General features: G+C 34.9%; 1 protein-coding gene across 6 annotated transcripts in view; it reads right to left on the bottom strand.

Annotated features, from left to right (window-relative positions):
- Positions 1–15,871, bottom strand: part of NRDC (nardilysin convertase) — a 100,536-nt gene that overhangs the window by 56,603 nt on the left and 28,062 nt on the right. For 5 of the 6 annotated variants that reach the window (XM_029229109.1, XM_029229108.1, XM_029229103.1 and 2 more), the window contains 5 exons: positions 11,860–12,172; positions 9,299–9,432; positions 8,322–8,391; positions 8,080–8,161; positions 7,078–7,231 (listed from right to left, as the gene is read on the bottom strand). In XM_029229109.1, the coding sequence (XP_029084942.1) occupies positions 7,078–7,231; positions 8,080–8,161; positions 8,322–8,391; positions 9,299–9,432; positions 11,860–12,105 (686 nt within the window). In that variant the 5' untranslated portion in view covers positions 12,106–12,172. The remainder of the gene's footprint in view (positions 1–7,077; positions 7,232–8,079; positions 8,162–8,321; positions 8,392–9,298; positions 9,433–11,859; positions 12,173–15,871) is intronic. The other variant, XM_029229106.1, reaches the window with a different exon arrangement.

Raw genomic sequence — 15,871 nt, 5'->3', positions numbered from 1 at the left:
CCATAAAAAGAAATGAAATTGAGTTATTTGTAATGAGGTGGATGGATCTAGAGTCTGTCATACACAGTGAAGTCAGAAAGAGAAAAACAAATACCATATGCTAACACATATATATGGAATCTAAAAAAAAAAATGTTTCTGAAGAACCTATGGGCAGGACAGGAATAAAGACGCAGATCTAGAGAATGGACTTGAGGACACGGGGAGGGGGAAGGGTAAGTGGGGACGAAGTGAGAGAGTGGCATGGACTTATATATACTACCAAATGTAAAATAGCTAGTGGGAAGCAGCCACATAGCACAGGGAAATCAGATTAGTGCTTTGTGACCACCTAGAGGGGTGGGATAGGGAGGGTGGGAGGGAGATGCAAGAGGGAGGAGATATGGGGATATATGTATATGTATAGCTGATTCACTTTGTTAAAAGCAGAAACTAACACACCATTGTAAAGCAATTATACTCCAATAAAGGTGTTAAAAAAAAAAAAAGGTGATTTAAAGTTTTTGCCTAGTAACTCCAGAATCTGGGCCTTCTTAGGGACAGTTTCTATTGACTACTGTTTTTCTGGTGTTCAGCCATACTTTCTGCATCCCTCATAACTTTCTGTTGAAAACAACATTTTAAATAATATAATGTGGCAACTCCGTAAATCAAGATTCTCCTCCCTCCCCAGGGTTTGTTATTATTGCTGTTTGCTGTTCTTACTGTTTATATATTTAGTACCTTTCTTAAACTAATTCTGTAAAGTCCATATTCTTTGGCAAGTACAACCACTGCTTGGTTAGCTTAGTGATAATCTTTGGTTGAGGAGAGATTTCATTAAATGCCTTGCCAAGGGGTTGTCTGTGCATATTGGGGGATGCTTTCAACATTCAGTCAGGCAGTTTACAACTCTGCCTTAGCCATCACATCCTGCTTGCCCAGAGACTCAAGGTCAACCATGGTGACAGCTTAAGGCATTCTTAGGTCTTTCTTGAGCATGCACACAGCCCTGGACATGACACAGCTATATGCACATATGTGACCTTCAAAATTTCCAGGAATATACTGGAGCTTTTCAAAGCCCCTTAGGATATCTCATTTTCCAGTTTTTCCTTTTAAGCTTTTTGAATAGCCTATTTGTTTGCCCCAACTGTTATCCACTGCCTCAGGTAGTCATAAAGGTAAACAACTTCCATCCAAATGTTTTCAACAAATGCCTCCAGAGAAAGATTTCTGCAAATGGGTGAGCTCCCAGTCAGGCCAAATACATAAAAATCCGTGAATGGTGGTTCCCAGGAAATTACCAGACAGGTCAAATAATGAAGATTCTCCAGAATGATGTTTTTAGAGAGCTCTAAATCCATCCAGCCCCCTTCAGTGGCTGCTAGACTGCTGTTTTTTACTGAGATTGTGGGACCTCTTTGTTTTCGAGACTACTGTAGAGCTGGGTAGAGGGCAATGGAAATAGGGCAAGTTAAAATGCCACAAAACTCACTGTTCTTAGTAAGATTTAGTCACTCACTTGAATAAATACTCCTTGGATTGTTGCAAGCTTTTGGTTATTTCCAGAGTTCTGAAAAAGTTGATTTTGACAATTTTTGGCAATGTTCTCATTGCTTTTATAGAGGAGGAGCTTTTTGGAGGTCCTATTTCACCATTCTTCTGAGGTCAGTCTGCTTTTTATTTCATTTATTTTCATCATTTCTTTCTTCTTTCTTTGGGCATACTTTGCTGGTCTTACTCAGACTTCCTGAGATTGATCAGCTCATTAATTTTAAGCCATTCTTCTTTTCTAGCATATACATTTAAGATTATATATTTCCCTCTAAGTACTACTATTGCTGCATCCCACAACTTTTGTTCTATAATATTTTTATAATTCAGTATAAAATACTTTCTAATTTCTGATATGCTTTCGTCTTTTACCCAGGTGTTTCTTAGAAATATATTTAATTTCCAAACATAAGGCAATGTTCTAGTCGGCTTTCTGCTTCTGATTTCTAGCTAAAATTTAACTGTACACTGTTTTCAGAAAACATAATTAATATGGTTTCAATGCTTTGAAATTTGAGACTGAACTTGTGGCTTAAAATAGGGTCAACTGAAAAAATTTTGTAGTTGGAAAGTGTTAATTAGGCATTCTGTATACATCTATGAAAAAAAGTGGTAATCCTTTTGTTATAATCTTCTACATCCTTATTGATTTTACGGTTGTTCTATCAATTACTGAGAAAGGGGTGTTAAATCTCCCACTGCAGTTGGTACTTGTTCATTGGTCTTTATATATGATTTACTGTGAGGCTATGTTAGTAGATGTGTTCAAACTGGAAATAATTATGTCTTCCTAGTTAAGTTTTATCAATATGAAGTGAGCCTTTTGAGCAACAGTAGTATTTTTTCCAAGCCTTACATCTAAGTCTTGAAAACTATTTGATTGGGTTTTTAAAAATCCAGTCTGACAATGTTTAATTGGAAATTAATCCACTTACATTTAATGAGAATTACTGTTATATATGGATCAACATCTACCTCCATCCTACTTTGTACTGCTTCTCCCACTTGTTCTGTCTCTCCTACTACTTATTTTTCTTTGAATTTATTATTAAAAAGAATTATTCCAAATGTTTTCCCTGTACTGGTTTGGAATTTTTACGCTCAAATTGTGTTCTTTTAGAAGTTACCCTTGAAAATATTACATGTATCCTTTTAACTTATCAATGTCTAATGTTAATCAATACCTTATAAAAATACCTTTTTCTCCATCATCATTATTCCTGATTGATGTTATTGTTGTTTTAATTCTGTATACTTTTTAAGTTTTTTAATTACTGTTTTAAGTAATCAATGTTCATTTATATTTATTCACATAAAATGACTTTCATTGTTCTTCTATCTTTTTTTGCCATCTCTGATCTGCATTTTCCTTCTGCCTGAAATAAATTCTTTAAATTTCCTTTGGTAAGTTGGCTGGTGGCACACACTCTCAATTGTGTGTCTAAAGGTCTATTTTACAATCATTCTTACAAGGTATTTTTTGCTTGGTGTAGAATTGGTGGTTGGTAGTTATTTTCTTTCAGGCTATTACAGATATCCCACTATCTTTTTTTTTTTTTTTTTTTTTTTTGCGGTACGTGGGCCTCTCACTGTTGTGGCCTCTCCTGTTGCGGAGCGCAGGCTCCGATTGCGCAGGCTCTGGACGCGCAGGCTCAGCGGCCATGGCTCACGGGCCTAGCCGCTCCGCGGCATGTGGGAACTTACCGGACCGGGGCATGAACCCGTGTCCCCTGCATCGGCAGGCGGACTCTCAACCACTGCGCCACCAGGGAAGCCCCCCACTATCTTTTAGCTTCCACTACTGCTGTTGAAAAGTCATCCATCAGACTAACTAATATGACTTTGAAGGAGTTCTGCCCTTCCATCTTGCAAAGATTTTCTGTATTTGGTTTTCTGCGGTCACTATATCTTTCTATATGTGGATGTCTTTTTATATACACTTTTGGAATTAGTTAAACTTCTTTAACGTCTGATTTGATGTTCTGGAAATTTTCCAGTGATCAAACCTTCAAGTATTTTGTCTACTCTATCTTTCTCTCCTCTCCTTCTAGGACTTCAGGTAAATACATATTTGACATTTTCACTCTATCCACTATGCCCCTTTTCCTTTTTTTCTGTACCTTTCATCTTTTTTCTCTTCATACTGTATTAGGGATTTCTTTTGGTCTATCTTCCAATTCACAAATTCTATCTTCATCTACAGCTACTCTTCTCTTAAACTTGTCCATTGGGTTTCAATTTCAATTATCATGTCTCAGTTCAAAATGCTCTTTCTTTTTTTTATATTTCAAATCCCATAGGTCACATTTTATAGTTTCCTATGCCTTGCAACTGTATTCAAACTTGTCCCTTATTTCTTTAAAATTGAATCATTTTTGTAATCGTACATTCCAATCTCTAAGATTTCTAAGGCATTAAAAGTCTTTTTCTGTTTTCTGTTCTCATTCATGTTGTCTTGTTTTGCTGTGTGCCTGCTTATGTGTGACTGAATGCTGGTCACTCTACTTGAAAAACTGTTTATAGGAGTAATATAAAGCATAAAATAAAGGTATTTTCCTTTTGAGAGGATTTGTGTTTGCTTCTCTTGGGCATCAGAGAACACTACCAGCTCTGGACCATGTTAAATCACAATCAAGGCTTAAGGTTTGCTAGGCAACTCAGGCATTTTGAAAGCAGGCTGTAATTCCTCAGAATGGCTAATCCATTTCTTCAACCTGAGGGTGATGCCTTCTGGAGTCCCAGTTTATCACGAGAAGGGCATCCTGTTAGACATCCCACCATATGAACATCCTGGGCTTTGATAATTCTTGCTCTTGCCCTGAAATACTGATAAACCAAAGTTCAAATTTACTGAAATTAGCAAATGCCAACAGGGCAAAAGCAGCTTCCATTCTCATTTACTTACTAGAGTAAAAATTCAGTCATCTCAACTTTTTATTTAAATGATTCAAGATACTGATAAACAATGTGACCTGTGAAGGAATTGGATTTTACTGACTTATTAAAAAATACTGGCACTTAATCCACACTATATAAGAGTCCTTTGAAAATGATCCAAAGACTTTTTATTCCTTACTAACTGTAGAAGTGTAATATTTTCATATTTATTATAGTATAGGCAATGCTTAATGCTCTACCACTATCTACCATTTATGGCATGAATTCATGGTTTGATATTCTTATTTATTTCTCCTATTAAGCAGTAGCATTCTTATTATTAATTCTGATAGGTTCTTTTTCTTTTAAGTAGAAATAATATATAATAAATGTGTAAATATCTTTTGATTTCCTGAAGTAGTCCTTAGATTTCAAATACATAGAATTTCTTAAGAAGAAATGAAACAAGTTCTTTAACTAGACTTTATACCAAGTTTCATCATCTCTGAGGTGGTCAGAATTTATTCAACATATCCCTTGCCTATTCTTTTTTCCAATGAAGTGGATTTTTTCCTTCTTTATATCTGGATATAACCAAATATAAAGTCATGAGAATTCAACTTGTCTACTGCTTAAGCTTTCTTCACACATAAAGACCTGTTTCAATGTTGTGAAACTTGGAAGCTGAAAACTTTGAAACAAGAGCAAACATGCAGTCATCCTAAAAGTATTCCTAATTTTCTCATGGCTTTTTTTTTCTTTCTGGCCATGCGGCATGTGGGATCTTAGTTCCCCAACCAGGGATTGAACCTGCACCCCCTGAAGTGGAAGCGTGGAGTCTTAACCACTGGACGGCCAGGGAAGTCCCAGAGTATTCCTAATTTTCTAAGTTTATAGAAAAGATAAATTTGGGTATCATTTGCATTGCCTTTGTTAATTTCTTTTGTCTCTATTCCTTGGTTTGTTATTTGGGAATTAAATGTTTAATTAGAGAAACACTGAGATCAAATCTATGTGCTATAAGCATGTCCTTAAGTATATGATTAAAAAAGAGCTATAAACTAGTTCACTGAATGCAAGTAGACAGCCATATTTTAGATTAATGAAGAAAAACCACTAAGTTGTATCCTATTATAAATATTGTCATCAAAGTAACTGCATCAATTTTAATGGAATTTTGGCATTGTTTTAGGAAAAAAAGTTGTTAATTTGGGGGTTCAAGAACACATAAAGGGGCTTCCCTGGTGGCGCAGTGGTTGAGAGTCTGCCTGCCGATGCAGGGGACAAGGGTTCGTGCCCCGGTCCGGGAAGATCCCACATGCCACGGAGAGGCTGGGCCCGTGAGCCATGGCCGCTGAGCCTGCGCGTCCGGAGCCTGTGCTCCGCAACAGGAGAGGCTACAACAGTGAGAGGCCCGCGTACCGCAAAAAAAAAAAGAAAAAAGAAAAAGAAAAGAAGAACACATAAAATATTTATTTCATTGAAAATAATGGTATATGCTTTCAACTTACAGGAATTTACCTAAAAGTTTTCTCAGGGTTAAATTAATCTCTTAAGGGATGAGACAATTTCTTTAAGAAAACTGGACCTTTGTCATGTTTTGAGATTTTTTTTTGCCATTTCTGTTTTGATTTTATGGTATTTTTTTCTATTAAAGAAAAACTGTGTTAATTCATTCAAGAAATATCAAGTATCTGCCAAATTCTTGATGCTGGAGATATATCAACAAAAAATAGTCCAAAATTTCTGCCCTCAGGGCTTACATTATACTGGTCAAACTTGAGATTTCTTTTTTTTATATTTCAATCTTATATTTATCTAGATTTTGGTATAAAGTGACTCCTTTTTTTCCAGCGTAGGCTTTGGTTTACAACCTTGTGATAGCAAAGCTCTACTAATGCCCTGACGTAAACTTTCTAGAAGACAATTTTGCAGTGAGTATCAAAAGTTCTTTTAAAAAAAGCTTTAAAAATATTCATGAAAATAGACAGAAATTTCACTCCTTAGACCTTAACTAAAAGAAATAATTAAGGATGTACACAAAGATTAGGATATTCATCATAGCATTACAATACTAGAAAACTGGAAACAATTCAACTGTCCAATAATATGTGACTGGCTGAACAGATTACGGTACTTCTATATAATATGAATCATAAACAATCACTTAAAATCATGCTTTATAAATTATAAAATTATATGTAAAAGTGATATACCTTGTTTAAAAATATGAAAAGATATGAACAAGCTGATCCCATATACATTACGAGTATAGATAGCTATATTCCAAAATATCAACCACGGTTAACTCTAGATTATGAAATTGGGAGCAATCTTATCTCTTTTTGCTTCTCTGTTTTTCCATATTTTCTACTAAATTAGAAAATAACAATTGCAATAATGAGTCAATAGAGACTATGTTATGTACAAAACTCAAAAGGTGTTTAAAGGGCTTCAGTTTAGTCTTTAAAACAAAGACTAAGGATTACAAAACAAGAGCCAAGGCGTATTTATAATTTGCTCTTTTCTCCAAATAAAGTATTGTGACAATTCTACAGAATTAGAACACTGCTCAAAAAGAAATACCATAGAACAATGCCCAATATTTCCAATTGTAAGGTGGCATTAGATAATCAAAATAAAAATACATTTTGAGTTAATTACCTATCCAGGGCTTCTTTGAAGTACTTCCTCTGGACATCAAACTGAAAGACTGTACGTTCACAATCAGTTGAAGCATTATCACTACCCCCATGTTTCTTCAGGAAGGCGTCAAACCCATTCTCATCTGGATATTTCAAACTACCCATGAATACCACTAAGTGGAAAGAACACAAAGTCACAGAACACAAAGATACAGACAATGTTTTTATTAACAAGGATGAAATTTCTCATATGCAGGAAAAAAAAAAAGAAGAAAATATGTCATGAACAATGGTTACATCTGGATAATACTTTCTTCATTACACTTCTGTTTTTGTAATTTTCTATAACGTTCATACATTACTTTTATTCTCAAAGCCTAAACATTTTATTTTTAATGAAAGAAATACATAATTTATTTGTGAAAAGGTTAAAATGTAAACACAGACATATAAGCAGATTAATTTCTACTGTAAAATCTCATGAGAAGTTTACCCTCAAGTATTGAATAGCTTAGAAAACCAGAACACAAAAAAATGAGTAATTTAAGTATCATAACTGTATAGCATTCACAAAGGTTTTACTTGGGTACATTCATAATTAAACTGAAGATTTTCTGTTTTATTTTGATATTAATCATGCCTTTTTATTTTCTGTATTTCTGATGCTTTGACATCTTGAGGCCTTGCCAGCCCTGGAAGAGACTGCCCCTCCCAAGGCTACAGCCTAAATTCCTCGAGGTTAGCAATTTTCTCCTGATTTGTTGGGCTTCCTGTACCTGAATAATAAAACCTACATTTTAAAATAGTTTTCTAAGTGGTTTCACTCTAATCTTCAAAATAAGTGCACTCAAGGAGATTAAAATTAAGTCTTCCCCTATGATATCCACTAACATTTTTTCTTAGTTTTTCTCTTATTAAACAAATTATAATTCTACCAAACCAGTTACTTATCTTTGAAATCATTTCATTCAAATTTAGAGGGAAAAACACACCCGGGAATGATATTTTACAAAGATCTTACTGTGCTCCAAAAAGTGTGCCAGCCCTGGCAGGTCATCTGGATCAGCAAAACTCCCAACTCCAACACAAAGAGCCGCTGCAGACTGGAGTAAGTAGAACACATACAAATAAACAGTGAGTCAATCCTAAAGGAATAATATTATCATCTCATTTTAAAGATTCACTTGGAGATGGGCTTTTTCCAATAGAAAGTAACAAAATTCTTTCCCTGAGAATCAGGAGGAGCAGCAAAGTGAAACTCACCAGAACTGTGTCAGTTTCACCCTGCTGCTCCTCCTCTTGCCATCCTGCCAAATGCTGAACAGGTGCAGACCTAAGGAAAAAAGCAGAAACAGACAGAAAAAAGCGAAGGGGGACTGGCCAGCCCACCCAAGTATTATATTGTGCCAGCATTTCAAAGTTCTGGACCAAGTTTGTTTCCTGATTTATCAGATTTCAGAAATCTGCAGAAGTAATATACCTGAGTAGATTCTGTCTAAAGATCTCTAAGCAATTAAAGGCTCTCTGTGTTCAGTAACTCAGTTACTAGATGGAAACTTCTCAATATGTTACTCAGAAAATCTTGTTTTTATTAAAACAGGGCATAAAATAACAAGTCAGGAAAACATCTAACAAAGAAAATAAATAAATGGTTAAGAAAGAAAATCTTTAACTATTAAAAAACTACAGAACTAAACTTTAAAGAGGCTTTTTAGTTCTTCACTTCTTATTGAAGATATATAAAATACTTATTGGTTGATATTCTCGCAATACCTTGGGAAAATCAGTTTCCAACAAAATAGATGGTCAGGAGGCATACCAAATTCTGCATTTAAAATGATCAGGGCATACCATTATATCATTATAAGTTAAAAGATACAAAAGGGGAGAGAAAAATAGTCAATTTGAATCCTTGAGGATAGAAAGTTGAATTATTAACTTTTCCAAATTTTACAAATGTCAATTTTAAAGGGCTAACAGATTCGATGACACAAGACTGTTTTGATAAATGGTTATCCTCTTAGAGGGCTTTTAAAAAATAGCATACACCTGGTATAAAGTCTAACCATGTGTCAGAGGAGAAAAAAAAGTACGTTTTTGGAAGAACCAAATAGTCTCACTTGATACCATAAATCCCATACTTAAGACTTAGGCACATAAACTCAGTTACAACATGAGGGAATATCCACTTCTTTAAGGCACAGTCTAACCTGTTCTGTGATGTTTAATAGATGCCTAACCTGCTTTCAGCTCCAACTACCCCATAAAGTTTTCTTGTCTCGACCAGCAGGGTTGAAGACATTTTTGTATAAGTTGACTTAAACCACAGTCTATCAGTCAGCTTTGACAACAGCAAAAACAGGCTCTGCAATTGCTAGAAAAGAAATTCATACTTGAGAATTATCTACCCAAGAAATTCATACTTGAAAAATTCATACTTGAGAATTGACTTAAGAAAGGCCTAAACATATCATAATTCAGCATATATCATACTTAAATTCCAATCTTGTTAATTTATCAAAGCTTTCAGATCAAGAACAATTTCCTTTTGAGAGGAAGAAAATAGAGGGGATAAAAATGATAACTCAAAAGAGTAGTTAACTTGCTAATTAGGTAAAAGTTCTCCAAAAACCTCAAAATTTTTTCTTCCCACTACCCTTATAAATTCACATATTTATCTTGAACACATTTCACATTTTTCAAACAAAAAATCATAAAACTGCTGCAAACCCTATACTACTCTTAAGCCACCTCTTACCTAGACTATCTACGTTATTTCCCTTTTGTAGGCATTTATTCATTCAATGAATATAAATCATTTTCCCAGATCATGGGATCAAAGGAAAGCCTTTCACTCGTGTACCCACTGCATCTGAATCTAAACAATTCGATCTCTTCTTCAAATTACATTAGGTTCCTCCATTCCTTTCTAATATCCAGAGAATTAGCTATCAATATCATATGAGGGAATATATCATACCAAGTTCTCAGAAAAGAAAGGCAGCATCTAAGCCATTTTTTAAATGATCTCTAGAATGTGACCTTACTGCTTCTAGACAAGGTAACATTTGGAGTTTGATGCACTTAAGCAAGATAAAAAGGGGTACCCAAAATACTGGATGCACATATTCATTTGTCAAAGATGTTCACAATTTCTGTATAAATCTAAGATATTTTATTATATCTTGACAATAAAATTGGCTGTCAAAACAATTCTTAATTTAATCCTAGAGTTTTGCTCATCAGTTGATAGAAGGTATACAGAAGTCCAAAACACAGGAAAAGCTACAAATAGATATATAGAAAGAAACTTAAAGACAAGGAATATTCAGGTATGAAGTTATAACACAGTAAGTTCTGGAGCTAAAATGGACTTTAAAATTTATGTAACCTAATTCTCTTGTTTTAGAAATGAGAAAAAGACGAGAAAATGAAAAGGCCTAAGATCATTCAGAAAGATAGTGACAGACTCAGAATTAGAATTCAGGTTTCCTGACTGTCAATGTTCTTTCCATTTCTGACTTTTATCATTTCTTCCCTTCTATTATTCCTCTATTTGGAATTACTAGATCTATTTTAAATTAAAAGTGAACTTATTAATTCCCAATTTACTTACAAAGACTTTAGTATAGACTATCAAGTAGCATATATATATATTTTTTTTTCCCCCCAGTGTTTTGGTTTTCATCCCTAAAGCTTTCCAAACTAAAACCACTTGACCTATCTTGCTCTCCCAAAACAGGCATCACTCACTATCTGAATAGCAAGGGCAAATAGCTTCTTTAAACATGACTCAATCCCTCCAACACCTCAGTGAAAGAATTGCCACAATCTTCTTTAAAAAAAAATATTTTTTTCCAGGAAGAGTATCTATCAAAGAATTTATTTAGGCCATATCTGCTACTTAAATCTCACATCTTCACACTTTGAGAGCTGACTTTATAGTATTATACATATGACCTTTAGATTTTAGTGTTAATAATCTGAACTTTAATTCATTTTTTGAGGACTGTACCATGTTGAATGCATTATCAATATTCAAGATACTAGCTTTAACAAACATTTGCTGATCAATTCCACTATAATAGCTCCAGAATATTATCCTCCAATATAGGTATTTCCTACTGCAAAATGGAAGCATTCTTAAAAAAATATCCAGAGAGGAAAATTATCTCTATCAAGCCCTACTTATCTATTCACCTATTGTCATTATACGTTTCACTAACTAAGCTCAACTCCCCATTTCTATTTCATTTCTTCCAATTTACTTATTACTTATTCAGACCTCTGGTGCTTCCTCATAAAAAGAGATAAATCACATTCAATTACCAAGACAGAAATTACCCATATGAGGACTCTTAGAACCCTAGGCCCAGGTGAGGACTCTACACTAGCCTTGTTCTTTTCTTATGCTTTTTCCAGTCTCTCCAAGGATGATACTCTCTCTTATTCCTCTATCCCAGGCTAAGAATTATGCGGATCCTCACCTCCAGGCATTTGTTTTTAAAACATATAACGCAGTCAAATACTACCAGTGATTACCTCTGAGAGTTATGGTTATGGGCAACTTTTATATTTTTGTTTTTCTTTATTTTCCATTAGCTTCTATAATAAGCATTTGTCACTTTTAAAATTAGAGCAAAACATTTTTTTAAATGTAATCTTTATACAGAATAAATATACCTTTACTAAGATCAAAAGATATATATTTCCTTTTGGCCATTAAGAGATAAACATAAGCTTGGAACTTATCCCAAAGAATTCCCAAATTAGAAAAAGATATAACAGACATGATTCACACCTGTTTTTCGGTGGTTTTCTTTCTAGCTTCTGCCCTCTCTTCTAATTCTTCCAATTCATTATCCTCAGTATCAAGATCATCATCATCATGTTCATCATCATCATCAAACTCATCTTCATCATCAAAACCCTCTTCATCATCATCTTCTATTTCCGCTCCAGAATCTTCATCATCATCGTCGTCGTCGTCATCTTCTTCTTCTTCCTCCTCTTCTTCTTCCTCTTCATCATCTGTTGCATCACCCATTTTACCTTCCACATTACTTAGGTCTGAAATCAAAAGTGCCTGCAAGCCATTTCGTAATTTGATGTATCTAAAAAAAAAAAAAAGAAAAGAAAAATCACAAAACATTTGAGTCAGCCATTCATTATACTACACCAACGCAAGTGATCAGCTTAGCAGAATTATTTTAAAAATCCAAGTACACGCACACACACACCCAACACTATTTTTAAACTAATGAAAACTGGTTGATTGTGAGGAGAACCTCAAAAGCTTATCAGTTTCCAAGTATCTACAGGGAAAGTATGAGAGAGATGCTTCCCTGTTTGTATTTTCTAAATACAGGGAATCTACCCTGTTTGTATTTTTAATTTTGTACTATGAAAATATATTTACCTATTCAAAAACTAAATTTTAGAAGTTAAACATAGACAACAAACCCACCACCCAGCCTCCCTTACTATTTTTTTTTAGCTTATAAGTATTTAATAAACATTCTACCATACCAGAAGACCTACCCTAAAAGAGACATATCACTCAATATACAGAGCAGTCATATCAGCTTAAATATTGAATCAAAATCTCATTATATTTAAACTCTGTTGATTCCTTTTGGTACAATGTGTTTGATATTTTATACCAGTCTCCAAAGATGCTTTTATGAACTAAGAAAATGGCTACATCTCTAAGAAAAGTAAATCCCACAGACTAGTAGCACCGCTGTAAGCATGACTATCCTAATTAGTAAAACTGTTGTGCCAGTTTGATGACTGAGTACCTATGACAAACTTCTCGCATTTATACTCATTCTTCAGTGTGTTAGTCAATAAACATTTACTTAGCAGCCTGAAGTGTATAAGATACATTAAGGGTAAAGAGAATAAAATCACATTATTCATCCTCAGGCACTCACTGTCTAGTACAATACAATAAAGCCAGTACAATACAGAATGACAGAGGTAAACACAGGATGTTAGAAAGAAGGAAGCAGTCAGGGAAGGCTTCTGAGATAAGGTACACTTAACCTGAGCATTGAAGATGGGAAAAAAAAAAGTTTTCTAGCAGAAACTATAAAAAATAACATGCAACAAGAAAAGGAGCCTATGAGTCAAGATGGAAGACAAAACACATGGATTTATCTCCTTCCCATATCAAAAATCACATTTAAAAAACAGCGGGCTTCCCTGGTGGCGCAGTGGTTGACAGTCCTCCTGCTGATGCAGGGGACACGGGTTCGTGCCCCGGTCCGGGAAGATCCCACATGCCACGGAGCGGCTAGGCCCGTGAGCCATGGCCACTGAGCCTGCGCGTCCGGAGCCTATGCTCCGCAACGGAGAGGCCACAGCAGTGAGAGGCCCGCGTACCGCAAAAAAAAAAAAAAAAAGTTATGGTTATTTTTTGTTTTGGCTTTGTTTGAGAACAAAATCACAACAGACTTTGAAAATGTTAGCATAGGAAACCATAAACAAGACGAAAAGACAACCTACAGAATGGAAGAAAATAGCTGCAAATGATACAACCAACAAGGGGTTAATTTCCAAAATGTACAAACAGCTCATATAACTCAATATCAAAAAAACAAACAACTCAATCAAAAAATGGTCAGAAGACCTAAATAGACATTTCTCCAAAGAAAACGTACAGGTAGCCAACAGATACATGAAAAGATGCTCAATATCACTAATTATTAGAGAAATGCAAATCAAAGCTACTATGAGGTACCATCTCACAACAGTCAGAATGGCCATCATCAAAAAGTCTACAAATAATAAATGCTAGAGAGGGTGTGGAGAAGAAGGAACCCTCCTACACTGTTGGTGGGAATGTAAATTGGTGCAGCCACTATGGAAAATAGTATGAAGGTTCCTTAAAAAAACTAAAAACAGAGTTACCATATGATCCAGCAATCCTACTCCTGGGCATATATCCAGAAAAAATGAAAACTCTAATTTGAAAAGATACATGCACACCAACGTTCACAGCAGTGCTATTTATAATAGCCAAGACATGGAAGCAACCTAAGTGTCCATCAACAGATGAATGGATAAAGAAGATGTTACACACACATGCACACATACACACACACACAGTGAAATATTACTTAGCCATAAAAAAAGAATGAAATACTGCCATCTGCAGCAACATGGATGGACCTAGAGATTACCATACTGAGTGAAGTAAGTCAGGGAGAGAAAGACAAGTATTATGTCACTTATATGTGGAATCTAATACAAATGAATTTATTTACAAAACAGAAACAGACTCACAGACGTAAAAAACAAACTTATGGTTACCAAAGAGGAAAGGGAGGGTGGGGAGAAATAAGTTAGTAGTATGGGATTAAAAGATACACACCACTATATATAAAATAGATAAACAACAAGGATTTATGTATAGCAAAGGGAACTATATTCAATATCTTATAATAATGAAAAAGAATCTGAAAAATATATTATATTTATATATGTATAACTGAATCACTTTGCTGTATACCTGAAACTTACACATTAATGTAAATCAACTATACTTCAATAAAAGAAAGAAAAGGATGCCATTACGCAGATCAGAAGTTTTTAGAAATTATTAGAAAACAACATGTGAATTTAATCAGATTAATGGAGAAAACAGAAAAGAGAACATGACAAGGTATTAGTTCTTCCCAAGAAAGTCTGAAAAAAAGCCTACACTACCCACTCCCACCCCACACACATACCTCAAGTCTATCCTTAGCAGCCTGAAGAAAGCAGATCAGGTGTATTATGGGCTAACTTGTGTTCCTCCAAAAGTCTTATGTAAAAAGTCTTAACCGCAGAATGTGACTGTATTTAGAAATAAGGTCTTTAAAGATGTGATTAAGTTAAAATGAGGCCATTAGGGTAGGCCCTAGTCTAATCTGACTGGTGTCCTGATTAAGAGGAGGAAATCTGGACACACAGACACTGGACATGCCCACACACAGATCAAAGAGCAGATGGGGAGACAGCAAGAAGACCGTCAACTGCAAGCCAAAGGGAGAGGCCTCAGAAGAAACCGAACCTACTGACAGCTTTATCTTGGACTTCTAACCTCCAGAATTGTAAGAAAATAAATTTCTGTAGTTTAAGTCACTTTGGTATTCTGTTATGGCAGCCCTAACAAACTAATACAAGGCCATTTCTCTTTTCAAAATCCATCAATGGCTTCCCATCATACTTGGAATAAAATCCAAAATCCTTACCAGGGCCTAGAAAGCTCCACATAATCTGGCGCCCCACCACTTCTCCAAACTTCTTTCCTACTCTTCCCTCATTCTCTTTGCTCTGACCAAAACGTTATTGTTCTTTCTTGAACATCTGCTCCATCTCTTTCAAGTCTTTGCTAAAATGTCCCCTTTTCAAACACGCTTTCTCTGACGCACTAATATTGCACCCCAGTCCATCCCTATCCTCTTTTATCCTGTTTTAACTTTTTTCACACTATTTATCATCACTTGTTTTTGTTTTTTAGTTTTTTGGGGTTTTTAAAAACTTTTCTGTCTGCACCTTTAGAAAGTTAGCTCTGAGGGCAGGGCTTTTCTTTTTCTTCATAGCTATATTCCCAGCACCTAAGACATTGCCTGGCACTTAGGAAACATTTAAGAAATATTTGTTGAATGAACAAAAGAATGTTAATGCCTAAAGGGTACCTGATACATGATAGATACTTAATATCTGCTAAATGAAACAAAATATCAAGTAGTTTTATAAAATAAATAAAATTATGTGTACACATATACACACTAAATGTACATAAAGGTATAGCAAAAGAACTA

This window comes from Monodon monoceros, unplaced genomic scaffold, assembly GCF_005190385.1.
Source record: "Monodon monoceros isolate NGI ecotype Baffin Bay Population unplaced genomic scaffold, NGI_Narwhal_1 Super_Scaffold_18, whole genome shotgun sequence".
NCBI classification, from domain to species: Eukaryota; Metazoa; Chordata; class Mammalia; order Artiodactyla; family Monodontidae; genus Monodon; species Monodon monoceros.
This window is presented reverse-complemented; position numbering and strand designations above follow the sequence as displayed.